Source organism: Salvelinus fontinalis, chromosome 22 (assembly GCF_029448725.1).
Source record: "Salvelinus fontinalis isolate EN_2023a chromosome 22, ASM2944872v1, whole genome shotgun sequence".
NCBI lineage: Eukaryota > Metazoa > Chordata > Actinopteri > Salmoniformes > Salmonidae > Salvelinus > Salvelinus fontinalis.
Genome location: NC_074686.1, coordinates 14,450,608 through 14,465,069, shown reverse-complemented (window position 1 = coordinate 14,465,069; position 14,462 = coordinate 14,450,608). Strand labels below are relative to the sequence as shown.

Below are 14,462 nucleotides of genomic sequence, written 5' to 3'. Positions count from 1 at the left end.
TACCATTTGTAAAACATGCAGTTGCATTGGCTTTATAGTCCTGATACCTGACAAGGACTTAAGACTAATAATTTTTGCTGTTCAAACTCTGAAAATCAGCTACCGCTAAACTTCCCCTAAAGTACATTTTTATAAATTTGCCAAAATAATATAATTACTCGTCTACATAAATAAATAAAATACTTCACCAGAGATCATCACTTAGCCAGAGGATCATTAGCTTCTTTAACAAAATTGCTGCGTATTATTTCAAATCACCAGCGGGCGAACCTATGCCTAGTTGGAAAGGCAGGCTAATTTGGGCAGCGTGCGTGGCGATAGACCTAGCTGATTATTGAGTTGCAGCTGTTGGTGACAAGGATCTGAAATTAAAATTGATTAATAAAAATGTGAAATGTTGAGACGAGGAAGGGGAGGGGTGTGTAGCGAAGATGTAGGCGAGTCTCTCCAGAATGTACTCACCTGTCTCCCGACAATTATTGCGCATGCCTGAGCACGCATAATAGGGGGGAATTGGGAATACATGGGACTCTTTTTGCATTTCCCTCTTCTGAAACCTGTTTCGACATTTATCCAACATATTAGCCCAACACGTGATACATTTCTGAAATCCTCAAGATGTTTCCTAATCACACAAAAATGACAAATGTTTATGATATTTACAGACTGCATGACACACCCATTTGTGTACGCTGAACCAAAACCATATTTTCAGTTTGCATTTGATGAACTAGGACAGCAGGTTAGATAAACTGGGACAGTCCTAATTGTACCCCAATGATAATTCCATTTTGTGTGATTAGGAAACATCTTGAGGATTTCAGAAATGTACAAAATATAAACATTAGATTGGCAACTTATTTTGTTGCACCAGTTCATAGAATGCACATACATCACAATTTTTACACAGTGGATTATTTATGAGTTTTATAGCTTTAACATTGAAAAAGGCTATGTCACTGATCTATGTGCTTTGAGGGTGAGCACCCTGTTTGAAGATTGCTCTGCCACCTTCTGTCACATCAATGAAGTAATGTGATTTCTCTGCAAGGGCTTAGTAACAATAGTTTTGATTTTCAGAACAAGAAATAAACATGTCAGATTAAGTTGTCCCAGTTTATTTGATGTCCAACGTTTTCTGAATTGACCTTACCTGGCCTGCTGCAGGAAAGTGCCCTTTTGGGGATGTCAGATTTTTTGTCTTAAAGCTGCACTATGCAGAAATGTCTCTGCTGTTTCCTTGTTGCTAAAATTCAAATAGTTTGCTTAATTTCTGTTTGTGACAAAACAAGAATCATTGTACCAGCTAAACCGTTGTGAAATACACTGCTCAAAAAAATAAAGGGAACACTTAAACAACACAATGTAACTCCAAGTCAATCACACTTCTGTGAAATCAAACTGTCCACTTAGGAAGCAACACTGATTGACAATAAATTTCACATGCTGTTGTGCAAATGGAATAGACAAAAGGTGGAAATTAAAGGCAATTAGCAAGACACCCCCAAAATGCGAGTGGTTCTGCAGGTGGTGACCACAGACCACTTCTCAGTTCCTATGCTTCCTGGCTGATGTTTTGGTCACTTTTGAATGCTGGCGGTGCTTTCACTCTAGTGGTAGCATGAGACGGAGTCTACAACCCACACAAGTGGCTCAGGTAGTGCAGCTCATCCAGGATGGCACATCAATGCGAGCTGTGGCAAAAAGGTTTGCTGTGTCTGTCAGCGTAGTGTCCATAGCATGGAGGCGCTACCAGGAGACAGGCCAGTACATCAGGAGACGTGGAGGAGGCTGTAGGAGGGCAACAACCCAGCAGCAGGACCGCTACCTCCGCCTTTGTGCAAGGAGGAGCAGGTGGAGCACTGCCAGAGCCCTGCAAAATGACCTCCAGCAGGCCACAAATGTGCATGTGTCTGCTCAAACGGTCAGAAACAGACTCCATGAGGGTGGTATGAGGGCCCGACGTCCACAGGTGGGGGTTGTGCATACAGCCCAACACCGTGCAGGACGTTTGGCATTTGCCAGAGAACACCAAGATTGGCAAATTCGCCACTGGCGCCCTGTGCTCTTCACAGATGAAAGCAGGTTCACAAAGAGCACATGTGACAGACGTGACAGAGTCTGGAGACGCCGTGGAGAACGTTCTGCTGCCTGCAACATCCTCCAGCATGACCGGTTTGGCGGTGGGTCAGTCATGGTGTGGGGTGGCATTTCTTTGGGGGGCCGCACAGCCCTCCATGTGTTCGCCAGAGGTAGCCTGACTGCCATTAGGTACCGAGATGAGATCCTCAGACCCCTTGTGAGACCATATGCTGGTGCGGTTGGCCCTGGGTTCCTCCTAATGCAAGACAATGCTAGACCTCATGTGGCTGGAGTGTGTCAGCAGTTCCTGCAAGAGGAAGGCATTGATGCTATGGACTGGCCCGCCCTTTCCCCAGACCTGAATCCAATTGAGCACATCTGGGACATCATGTCTCGCTCCATCCACCAACGCCACGTTGCACCACAGACTGTCCAGGAGTTGGCAGATGCTTTAGTCCAGGTCTGGGAGGAGATCCCTCAGGAGACCATCCGCCACCTCAGCAGGAGCATTGTAGGGAGGTCATACAGGCACGTGGAGGCCACACACACTACTGAGCCTCATTTTGACTTGTTTTTTAGGACATTACATCAAAGTTGGATCAGCCTGTAGTGTGGTTTTTCACCTTTATGTGAATTTGGTGGTTGCCCAAAAAGTTACATATTGCAGCTGTAAATCACCACCACAGTAAGTCAAGTCTTTTTATTTTTTTATCCATTTTTTATCCAATAGTTCCTTAGAAATCATGTTTCCAGCCAACCTTTTTATGCGTGTAAAGTACCATCTTGGATTTAAAAAAATGACATGACAGGCCCGATGGAAACAGAAAATATGTCAGTAAACTTTCCAAATGTCGACAAAACAAAATGCCCTAGACAAGGTGGGGTCTTTTTGTGTCGGTAAAATGAATTATGTGATAAATATTGGCAGAAACTCTAGGCACAAATATTGCTATAATAACCCATCATATCGATGTAAACTTGGAGTCAAGCGATGACAGGTTGTGTGGTCCTCCCACATAGGCCGGTGAAAGTGCAAGGTGATGAGTTTGACGCTCCTTTCCAATAAATATTAAGGGTCTTATTCTTTGTGACATGATCATCGATGCTTGGCTCCCATTTGACAAATAAAAATAATTTCGCTCTTTTGTCTATAATAATGTAATCATGTAGGCTATACCTGCACTGTGTCTAATCTCATCATGTAGGATATACCCGCACGGTGTCTAATCTCATCATGTAGGATATACCCGCACGGTGTCTAATCTCATCATGTAGGATATACCCGCACGGTGTCTAATCTCATCATGTAGGATATACCCGCACGGTGTCTAATCTCATCATGTAGGATATACCCGCACTGTGTCTAATCTCATCATGTAGGATATACCCGCACTGTGTCTAATCATCATGTAGGATATACCCGCACTGTGTCTAATCTCATCATGTAGGATATACCCGCACTGTGTCTAATCTCATCATGTAGGATATACCCGCACGGTGTCTAATCTCATCATGTAGGATATACCCGCACTGTGTCTAATCTCATCATGTAGGATATACCCGCACGGTGTCTAATCTCATCATGTAGGATATACCCGCACGGTGTCTAATCTCATCATGTAGGATATACCCGCACGGTGTCTAATCTCATCATGTAGGATATACCCGCACTGTGTCTAATCTCATCATGTAGGATATACCCGCACTGTGTCTAATCATCATGTAGGATATACCCGCACTGTGTCTAATCTCATCATGTAGGATATACCCACACTGTGTCTAATCTCATCATGTAGGATATACCCGCACGGTGTCTAATCTCATCATGTAGGATATACCCGCACTGTGTCTAATCATCATGTAGGATATACCCGCACTGTGTCTAATCTCATCATGTAGGATATACCCACACTGTGTCTAATCTCATCATGTAGGATATACCCGCACGGTGTCTAATCTCATCATGTAGGATATACCCGCACGGTGTCTAATCTCATCATGTAGGATATACCCGCACTGTGTCTAATCTCATCATGTAGGATATACCCGCATGTTGTCTAATCTCATCATGTAGGATATACCCGCACTGTGTCTAATCTCATCATGTAGGATATACCCGCACTGTGTCTAATCTCATCATGTAGGATATACCCGCACTGTGTCTAATCTCATCATGTAGGATATACCCGCACTGTGTCTAATCTCATCATGTAGGATATACCCGCACTGTGTCTAATCTCATCATGTAGGATATACCCGCACTGTGTCTAATCTCATCATGTAGGATATACCCGCACTGTGTCTAATCTCATCATGTAGGATATACCCGCACGGTGTCTAATCTCATCATGTAGGATATACCCGCACGGTGTCTAATCTCATCATGTAGGATATACCCGCACTGTGTCTAATCTCATCATGTAGGATATACCCGCACTGTGTCTAATCTCATCATGTAGGATATACCCGCACTGTGTCTAATCTCATCATGTAGGATATACCCGCACTGTGTCTAATCTCATCATGTAGGATATACCCGCACTGTGTCTAATCTCATCATGTAGGATATACCCGCACTGTGTCTAATCTCATCATGTAGGATATACCCGCACTGTGTCTAATCATCATGTAGGATATACCCGCACTGTGTCTAATCTCATCATGTAGGATATACCCGCACTGTGTCTAATCTCATCATGTAGGATATACCCGCACTGTGTCTAATCTCATCATGTAGGATATACCCGCACTGTGTCTAATCTCATCATGTAGGATATACCCGCACTGTGTCTAATCTCATCATGTAGGATATACCCGCACGGTGTCTAATCTCATCATGTAGGATATACCCGCACTGTGTCTAATCATCATGTAGGATATACCCGCACGGTGTCTAATCATCATGTAGGATATACCCGCACTGTGTCTAATCTCATCATGTAGGATATACCCGCACTGTGTCTAATCTCATCATGTAGGATATACCCGCACTGTGTCTAATCTCATCATGTAGGATATACCCGCACTGTGTCTAATCTAATCATGTAGGATATACCCGCACTGTGTCTAATCTCATCATGTAGGATATACCCGCACTGTGTCTAATCTCATCATGTAGGATATACCCGCACGGTGTCTAATCTCATCATGTAGGATATACCCGCACTGTGTCTAATCATCATGTAGGATATACCCGCACGGTGTCTAATCTCATCATGTAGGATATACCCGCACTGTGTCTAATCTCATCATGTAGGATATACCCGCACTGTGTCTAATCTCATCATGTAGGATATACCCGCACTGTGTCTAATCTAATCATGTAGGATATACCCGCACTGTGTCTAATCTCATCATGTAGGATATACCCGCACGGTGTCTAATCTCATCATGTAGGATATACCCGCACGGTGTCTAATCTCATCATGTAGGATATACCCGCACTGTGTCTAATCATCATGTAGGATATACCCGCACGGTGTCTAATCTCATCATGTAGGATATACCCGCACTGTGCCCGTGAGCTGTTGGCTAGAGCGCACGTGCCAATACCAGAGTGGGCACACTGCTATAAATTTGGTCTGCCTGTAGGCTACAGAAAAGGCCACAGAGGCTATATGTTATTTCTACCATATAGGCTTAGCCAGGGTTTCCCAACCCTCTCTTCAGGCCACTCCAGACATTTTAGTTTTAACCCTAAACTGGAAAACCTGATTCATTTAATCAACTAATCATCAAGCCTTTGACTAATTGAATCGGGTGTGCCAGTTTAGGGTTAAAACAAAAATGTGAAACGTCTGGGGGGCCGAGGAGAGGGTTGGGAAACCCTGGACTAGCCTACATGATATATGTTAGATGACATTGACAGAGCATTGCTGGCGCAGCGTCTCCAACCGCACCATGGGGAGACGCAATGGGCATGGGCAAGATACATATTTTGCGCCCTGCCTTTGGCAAAGTGGGTACTGCTTATCATGGCCCTGCATCAGCACTTCCTTTAATAGCCCATATGCCACTGGATGGGAAGTTTTCATTGTTTTGGGGCAGAATTATGTGAGGTGTTGTTGGAGGTGTGTATTGGTCAGTTTACCTTGGATAATGGCGCCCTCGTCAATCTGCCGCCTAATAGGGGCCTGCCCTGCACACACATTCACACACACCCTCTTTCTCTCTCTCCCCCTAGGTTATACTCCAGCCCTGTCCTGTGCACCTAACAGAGATGTAGCCGACTGTCTCGCTCTCATTCTTAACTCCATGCTGCCCACCTCTCCCCTGGTCTCCATAGCAACACTTCCTGCTTCCCCTCGTGTCACGATGGCAACGCTTCAATCTGTCAATCACTACTCCAATCACCAATCAAAAGGAGTAGCATTTGAGTCCCCTCCCCCTCTAAGGACTGACCACACCTCCTACTGCAGGCAGGACCGCCTACTCTGCGTTTCCCCCGACGACGATAATGAGTTTAACGACTCTGATTCTGAGACCTACTGAAGACACGCCTACCTTGGATATACCACCTCCTCTTTGGCATTTTAGGACTCCACTCTCTGAACCACTCACTCCACTACATTCTGTCCTCTCGTCCCTTACCAAGAAGAGGTTTAATACTAAAGTAAAATGAGGACTGGCGTCTTCTGGACTGGGTGGCAAGGGTGGGTAGCTCCGGTCCTCTAGGATTGGTTCTTGCTACCAAACATCTGCCCTATGACAATGAAAGGGCTGGGGCTGTACGTATGGAGAGAGCAGAGGGACAATCCTAGCGAAACGGACCAACAGACTTTACATCTCTAATTTCTTCTGCATCTCCAGATCTCTTCCGCATCTCCAGATCTCTTCCTTTAGGGATTTTCTTCTAGCCTGGGTACCAGTCTGTTCTAGCCTGGGTACCAGTGTGTTTAGTGAATATTCCACTACTTGTATTCTTTTATTCATATGCCAAAGCTGTTTAGCATGACAGGAGTGGAATGATAGCTAAACGGACTAGTACCCAGACTAGTTTTATTCTAGTTAAGTTTAATTTATTATAATGGACAAACAGAGACAGAACTTATCACTGTTTACCTAATGCGGCGTCAATGCTGAATCTCACAGAAGAGTTATGTTACTAGTTACTACTGTCTGATTCATAGAGTTGATTCCTCCAGGAGAGGAGTTAGTAAGGCCTCAGTCACTAAGGTACCGTCAGTCTTAACACTTCACACCCTGAATGTTTCTACACTACCTGAGAAAGGAAATGTAAGTGTGCATGTGTGAAATGTTGCCTTTTCCAGGGGAGAGAAGTCTAAAGACAAAATATGGTGCAATGTTCTTAATAATGACTGATAACGAATAAAACAATGATTGATTATTTTGAAATGCTTGAGTTCTCCAAATGATGGTGGGAATAGATGAAGCACATGTATGAATGTATGTACGTAAGGAATAGAGGGTGCGTCCCAATCTCTCCTTCTGAAGTGTTCACTTTCCTTCAACAATTTGTAAGGAAATGCCTAAACCAAGCCAATGCTTTTAGTAGTGCACACTTCAGGACCAAGGGTGTCATGTAGAGCATGAGGTGGCATTATGTATTCAACTATATTTTAGGGAACGGTCATGATGTATTCAACTATATTATAGGGAACGGTCATGATGGATTCAACTATATTATAGGGAACGGTCATGATGGATTCAACTATATTATAGGGAACGGTCATGATGGATTCAACTATATTATAGGGAACGGTCATGATGGATTCAACTATATTATAGGGAACGGTCATGATGGATTCAACTATATTATAGGGAACGGTCATGATGGATTCAACTATATTATAGGGAACGGTCATGATGGATTCAACTATATTATAGGGAACGGTCATGATGGATTCAACTATATTATAGGGAACGGTCATGATGGATTCAACTATATTATAGGGAACGGTCATGATGGATTCAACTATATTATAGGGAACGGTCATGATGGATTCAACTATATTATAGGGAACGGTCATGATGGATTCAACTATATTATAGGGAACGGTCATGATGGATTCAACTATATTATAGGGAACGGTCATGATGGATTCAACTATATTATAGGGAACGGTCATGATGGATTCAACTATATTATAGGGAACGGTCATGATGGATTCAACTATATTTTAGGGAACGGTCATGATGGATTCAACTATATTTTAGGGAACGGTCATGATGGATTCAACTATATTATAGGGAACGGTCATGATGGATTCAACTATATTATAGGGAACGGTCATGATGGATTCAACTATATTATAGGGAACGGTCATGATGGATTCAACTATATTATAGGGAACGGTCATGATGGATTCAACTATATTATAGGGAACGGTCATGATGGATTCAACTATATTATAGGGAACGGTCATGATGGATTCAACTATATTATAGGGAACGGTCATGATGGATTCAACTATATTATAGGGAACGGTCATGATGGATTCAACTATATTATAGGGAACGGTCATGATGGATTCAACTATATTATAGGGACCGGTCATGATGGATTCAACTATATTATAGGGAACGGTCATGATGGATTCAACTATATTATAGGGAACGGTCATGATGGATTCAACTACACTGCTCAAAAAAATAAAGGGAACACTTAAACAACACAATGTAACTCCAAGTCAATCACACTTCTGTGAAATCAAACTGTCCACTTAGGAAGCAACACTGATTGACAATACATTTCACATGCTGTTGTGCAAATGGAATAGACAAAAGGTGGAAATTATAGGCAATTAGCAAGACACCCCCAAAAAAGGAGTGATTCTGCAGGTGGTGACCACAGACCACTTCTCAGTTCCTATGCTTCCTGGCTGATGTTTTGGTCACTTTTGAATGCTGGCGGTGCTCTCACTCTAGTGGTAGCATGAGACGGAGTCTACAACCCACACAAGTGGCTCAGGTAGTGCAGCTCATCCAGGATGGCACATCAATGCGAGCTGTGGCAAGAAGGTTTGCTGTGTCTGTCAGCGTAGTGTCCAGAGCATGGAGGCACTACCAGGAGACAGGCCAGTACATCAGGAGACGTGGAGGAGGCCGTAGGAGGGCAACAACCCAGCAGCAGGACCGCTACCTCCGCCTTTGTGCAAGGAGGTGCACTGCCAGAGCCCTGCAAAATGACCTCCAGCAGGCCACAAATGTGCCTGGTAAGTAGTGGGTAGGCAGGTTAGGTAAGTAGTGGGTAGGCAGGTTAGATAGGAGAGAGGGAGCTTTGACATTTACTTTCTTTGCTTTGGTTCTATCCAGACCCTTTTCCCCATATTACCGTGTGAAGGAATAAATTCCTAGTAAACGGTAAATTCTCTGCCTTTTGTCATCCTTACTCGCACCTACAGTCCCATACCTCTTTCACTTCACGGGGAGTTGAGTTGTAGCAGTTTCCCTCTTCTTAGAGGCGTGCGTAACAATTATTTTCTCACAGGATCAAGAGATGTGTTTAAAAGTGAAACAACCCATTTACCACCAACCTGAAGACTACATCTGTGTTGAACTGCCAGCGCCCGTCGGGGGGGCAGGTGGGGTGAGAGGTCAGAGGGCAGGGCTGGAGGTCAGGCATGTTGGCCACCAGGTATAGTTGGTGACGTCGAGCCATGCAGCTCAAACTCTGGAGGACCTGAGAGAGAACAGGGCAGAACACACATTAACATTGATGACATTAGACATGGATCCACAGTGGTAAGTAAAGGTGTGTGCACGTGCGTGCGTATACCTAAGTGTTATTGTGTCTGTCAGGCTGTGTACAGGGGTTCCAGTCCTCTGTCAGTGGGTCAGGGATGGTCTCTAGGTAACCAGAGATGGACAGACGACTGAAGTTGAACCCATGGATACCGTCCTCTGGAAATACTATGATCTGAGCCCCCTGGAAGAGAGAGTGTCTGTTTGCTTTGGCAATGTATAACACTTTCCATGCCAATGAATCCTTTTGAATTAGAAAGAGAGAGACAAAGAGAGAGACAAAGAGAGAGAGGGATGTGGGGGTTGTTTCTGAAGGAACAAGGTGTACCTACCTGTTCCGCTGCCCGCACGGCCTGCTCCTCTTGGACCTTCAGTTCCTCATCATGTGCTTGAGCGTCGCGGCCCGGGACAGAGGCACGTGCGGCTCTGGGTTCAGAATCACCTGATGCTCGTAGACTGCGGCCACGTAAGATGGACCGGGAGTCCCCTCTGTCCTGTCCCCAGCCCGGGTTAACGTTACCGGGGACAGATGGAGAACAGCAACCACCACTGCCAGGAGGACATGGAGGGACATGGAGGAATGACCAGTGCCCAGGAACTTCTGACTTATTATAGAGTGAGGACCAATGAGTACGATTCGTTGAACAAATATACTGAAAAAAATATGCAACAACTTCAAAAATGTTACTGAGTTACAGTTCATAGAAGGAAATCAGTCAATGAAAATAAATAAATTAGGCCCTAATCTATGGATTTCACATGACGAGGCAGAGGTGCTGCCATAGAAGGGCATAGGTTCACCCACTTGGGAGCCAGGTCCACCCACTGGGAAGCCAGGCCCAGGCAATCAGAATGATTTTCCCCCCACAAAAGGGCATTATTACAGACAGAAATACACCTCAGAATCCCCCTTCAGACAATCCAGCAGGTGAAGAAGCCAGGTGTGGAGGTCCTGGGTTGGTGTGGTTACACATAGTCTGCAGTTGTGAGGCCGGTTGGATGTACTGCCAAATTCTCTAAAACAATGTTGGCTGGTCTTGAGGGCGTGTTCTCCTGTGTCAGCCCATGCAGTACTGCAGCATGACAGCTACGGGGCAGCAGCTCACTATATATATCATGGAGATAGTTAGAGGATGCAACATTGTATCTGCCCATTATGGCGTCTGTGAGAGCATGATGTGGAGGTGACTAGTATGGGCTATCTCCCTGAATTTCTTTTTAGGTTCACTCACGCGTGGGTACAGCTAGAGGTGCAGTTGTTAGCTAGCAAGAAATGTGAATCACTTTGCTAGATCGCTATGCTGCACTTGAAGGACTTATTCACAGTTAGCACATATCTTAGTTGTCAATAAAATGTATTTGGCATCACTCAAATGGTAGGGAGGGCAGGCAGGCATGTTCCCATTCAGTTGTCAAAATGTGGGTTGGGACCAATGATGTGTATACACCCTGGATGACTGACAGCGGGCGCTGTATTGACGCCACCACGCTTCAATACAGCTTGAATTAGAAAAACCGAGACAGAGAGGGATGTGGAGGTTGACTATTATAAGTCAGAAGTTCCTGGACACTGGTCATTCCGCCATGTCCCTCCGTGTCCTCCTGGCAGTGGTGGTTGCTGTTCTCTACCACGCTGTATTGAAGCCATCTTGGCACTCCTCAACTGTAAAAAATATTTGGGATGCTATAAAAACAGTAGTGTTGCGTGGGTAAAATCACTGGGGAAGCCATGCCAGGCATTCTTTTTATATTACAACCTACTGTACGTGTTGTGATAATTGTGAAGTTCACCTGTGGTAAATTCAATTGATTGGACATGATTTGGAAAGGCAAACACATGTCTATATAAGGTCCCACAATTGACAGTGCATGTCAGAACAGAAACCAAGGAATTGTATGTAGAGCTCCGAGACAGGATTGTGTCGAGGCACAGATCTGGGGAAGGATACCAAAACATTTCTAAAGCATTGAAGGTCCCCAAGAACACACATGGTTCTTAAATGGAAGAAGTTTGGAACCACCAAGACTCTTCCTAGAGCTGGCTGCCCAGCCAAACTGAGACATCAGAGAAGAGCCTTGGTCATGGAGGTGATCAAGAACCCGATGGTCACTCAGACAGAGCTCCAGAGTTCCTCTGTGAAGATGGGAGAAACTTCCAGGACAACCATCTCTGCAGCATTCCATCAATCAGACCTTTATGGTAGAGTGGCCAGACGGAAGCCACTCCTCAGTAAAAGGCAGATGACAAACAATTTAATCAATTTTAGAATAAGACTGTAACGTAACAAAATGTGGGAAAAGTCAAGGGGTGTGAATACTTAACGAATGCACTGTATCTGTTACCATTCCACGTGTTCTACACCAGTTGTTACCACGAGCCCGTCCTCCCCAATTAAGGTGCCACCAACCTCCTGGGTTTTGGTGTAACAGTAGCATTATAGGCCTACTATAATATGGTATTATATTCGGTTGTGTTATGTTGCTTAAGCATGATGATGTGGTTGTTACTGACAAGAAGCACATGGCTGCGCTCTTTAATCACCGCTTCATTAAGTCAGGATTCCTATTTGACCCAGCCATGCTTCCTTGCCCATACAACATTTACTCATCTCCCACCCCTTCTAATGCGACTAGCCCTGATGCTCCTCCCTCTTTTCCCCCTGCCTCGCTACAAAGTTTCTCCCTGCAGGCGGTCACTGAATCCGAGGTGCTAAAGGAGCTCCTTAAACGTGACCCCAAAAAAACATCTGGGTCATATGGTTTAGAAATCTGTATACTTGGACTTTGATTTAGCTTTTCCAGTATTAGTAGCCATATTACAAGTTAGACATTTGCAAAACACCCAGTTTTCATAACTTCATAACTCTCCATATTTGTATAATTTTTGTCCAAAAGGAAAAGGCTTGCTGTTGCACAAGGTTAGCAGCTACATTTTGCGACAGACACGGGCTCATTGGCTATCTACCTAGCTTTGTTTGACCCAGATTGGTGCTTACAGTCGATCAAGTGAAGACCGCTCGTGTCATCGGCGTACCATGAAGGCGTCGCTCTCTGACCAAATTTGGTGTCCTATAGGATATACTACACCCCTAATGATATAGTGAAGTCTGGTTATGTTGTAGGATCTCTGAGGAATGAATACGAACATGATTTGACTGTTTGAAACAACGTTTAGGGTTGTATTTTCATAGATTCCTTTCTTTGCAAATTGAACGAGTGGAAATTGATCAGAAATACAGTGTAGACATTGTTAATGTTATAAATGACTATTGTAGCTGGAAACGGCTGATTTTTAATGGAATATCTACATAGGCCCATTATCAGCAACCATCACTCCTGTGTTCCAATGGCACGTTGTGTTAGCTAATCCAAGTTTATCATTTTAAAAGGCTAATTGATCATTAGAAAACACTTTTGCAATTATGTTAGCACAGCTGAAAACTGTTGTTCTGATAAAAGAAGCAATAAACTGGCCTTCTTTTCACTAGTTGAGTATCTGGAGCATCAGCATTTGTGGATTCGATTACAGGCTCAAAATGGTCAGAAACAAATACATTTCTTCTGAAACCCGTCAGTCTATTCTTGTTCTGAAAAATTAAGGCTATTCCATGTGAGAAATTGCCAAGAAACTGAAGATCTTGTACAATGCTGTGTACTACTCCCTTCACAGAACAGTGTAAACTGGCTCTAATTAGAATAGAAAGAGGATTGGGAGGCCCCAGTGCACAACTGAGCAAGAGGACAAGTACATTAGAGTGTCTAGTTTGAGAAACAGACGCCTCACAAGTCCTCAACTGGCATGTTCATTAAATAGTACCAGCAAAACACCGCAAAACAATCCAGCTACAATAGTCATTTACAACATTAACAATGTCTACACTGTATTTCTGATCAATTTGATGTTATTTTAATGGACAAAAAAATGCATTTCTAAGTGACCCCAAACTTTTGAACGGTAGTGTATATATGTATGTGTGTACACATAGACGTACGTAAGTGTTGTAAGAAGTATTAAGAGAAATGAATAGCATAATGGGTTACTAGATTTGATAAAGTAACAATGTATGAATGTATAATGGGTACTAGAGTTTAACTTGCTAGGTAGAGACTTATTGTGGGTAGAGCACGCCATCTATTTCTTTTTTTTTTTTTACCTTTATTTAACTAGGCAAGTCAGTTAAGAACAAATTCTTATTTTCAATGACGGCCTTGGAACAGTGGGTTAACTGCCTTGTTCAGGGGCAGAATGACCTTGTCAACTCGGGGATTTGATCTTGCAACAAGTCCAATGCTCTAACCACTAGGCTACCTGCCACCCCATCTATAGGGGACTGATAGACAGTGCCAGCCCATCTATAGGGGACTGATAGACAGTGCCAGCCCATCTATAGGGGACTGATAGACAGTGCCAGCCCATCTATAGGGGACTGATAGACAGTGCCAGCCCATCTATAGGGGACTAATAGACAGTGCCAGCCCAGTTATAGGGGACTGATAGACAGTGCCAGCCCATCTATAGGGGACTAATAGACAGTGCCAGCCCATCTATAGGGGACTAATAGACAGTGCCAGCCCATCTATAGGGGACTAATAGACAGTGCCAGCCCATCTATAGGGGACTGATAGACAGTGCCAGCCCATCTATAGGGAACTGATAGACCGTGCCAGCCCATCTA

At 44.0% G+C, this 14,462-nt stretch overlaps 1 protein-coding gene across 3 annotated transcripts in view; it reads left to right on the top strand.

The window, feature by feature from the left end:
* LOC129819910 (serine/threonine-protein phosphatase 6 regulatory ankyrin repeat subunit A-like) overlaps positions 1-7,437 on the top strand; it is a 60,705-nt gene extending 53,268 nt beyond the window's left edge. For all 3 annotated transcript variants that reach the window (XM_055876603.1, XM_055876602.1, XM_055876601.1), the window contains exon 28: positions 6,266-7,437. In XM_055876603.1, the coding sequence (XP_055732578.1) occupies positions 6,266-6,573 (308 nt within the window). In that variant the 3' untranslated portion in view covers positions 6,574-7,437. The remainder of the gene's footprint in view (positions 1-6,265) is intronic.
* The last annotated feature ends 7,025 nt before the right edge of the window (positions 7,438-14,462 follow it).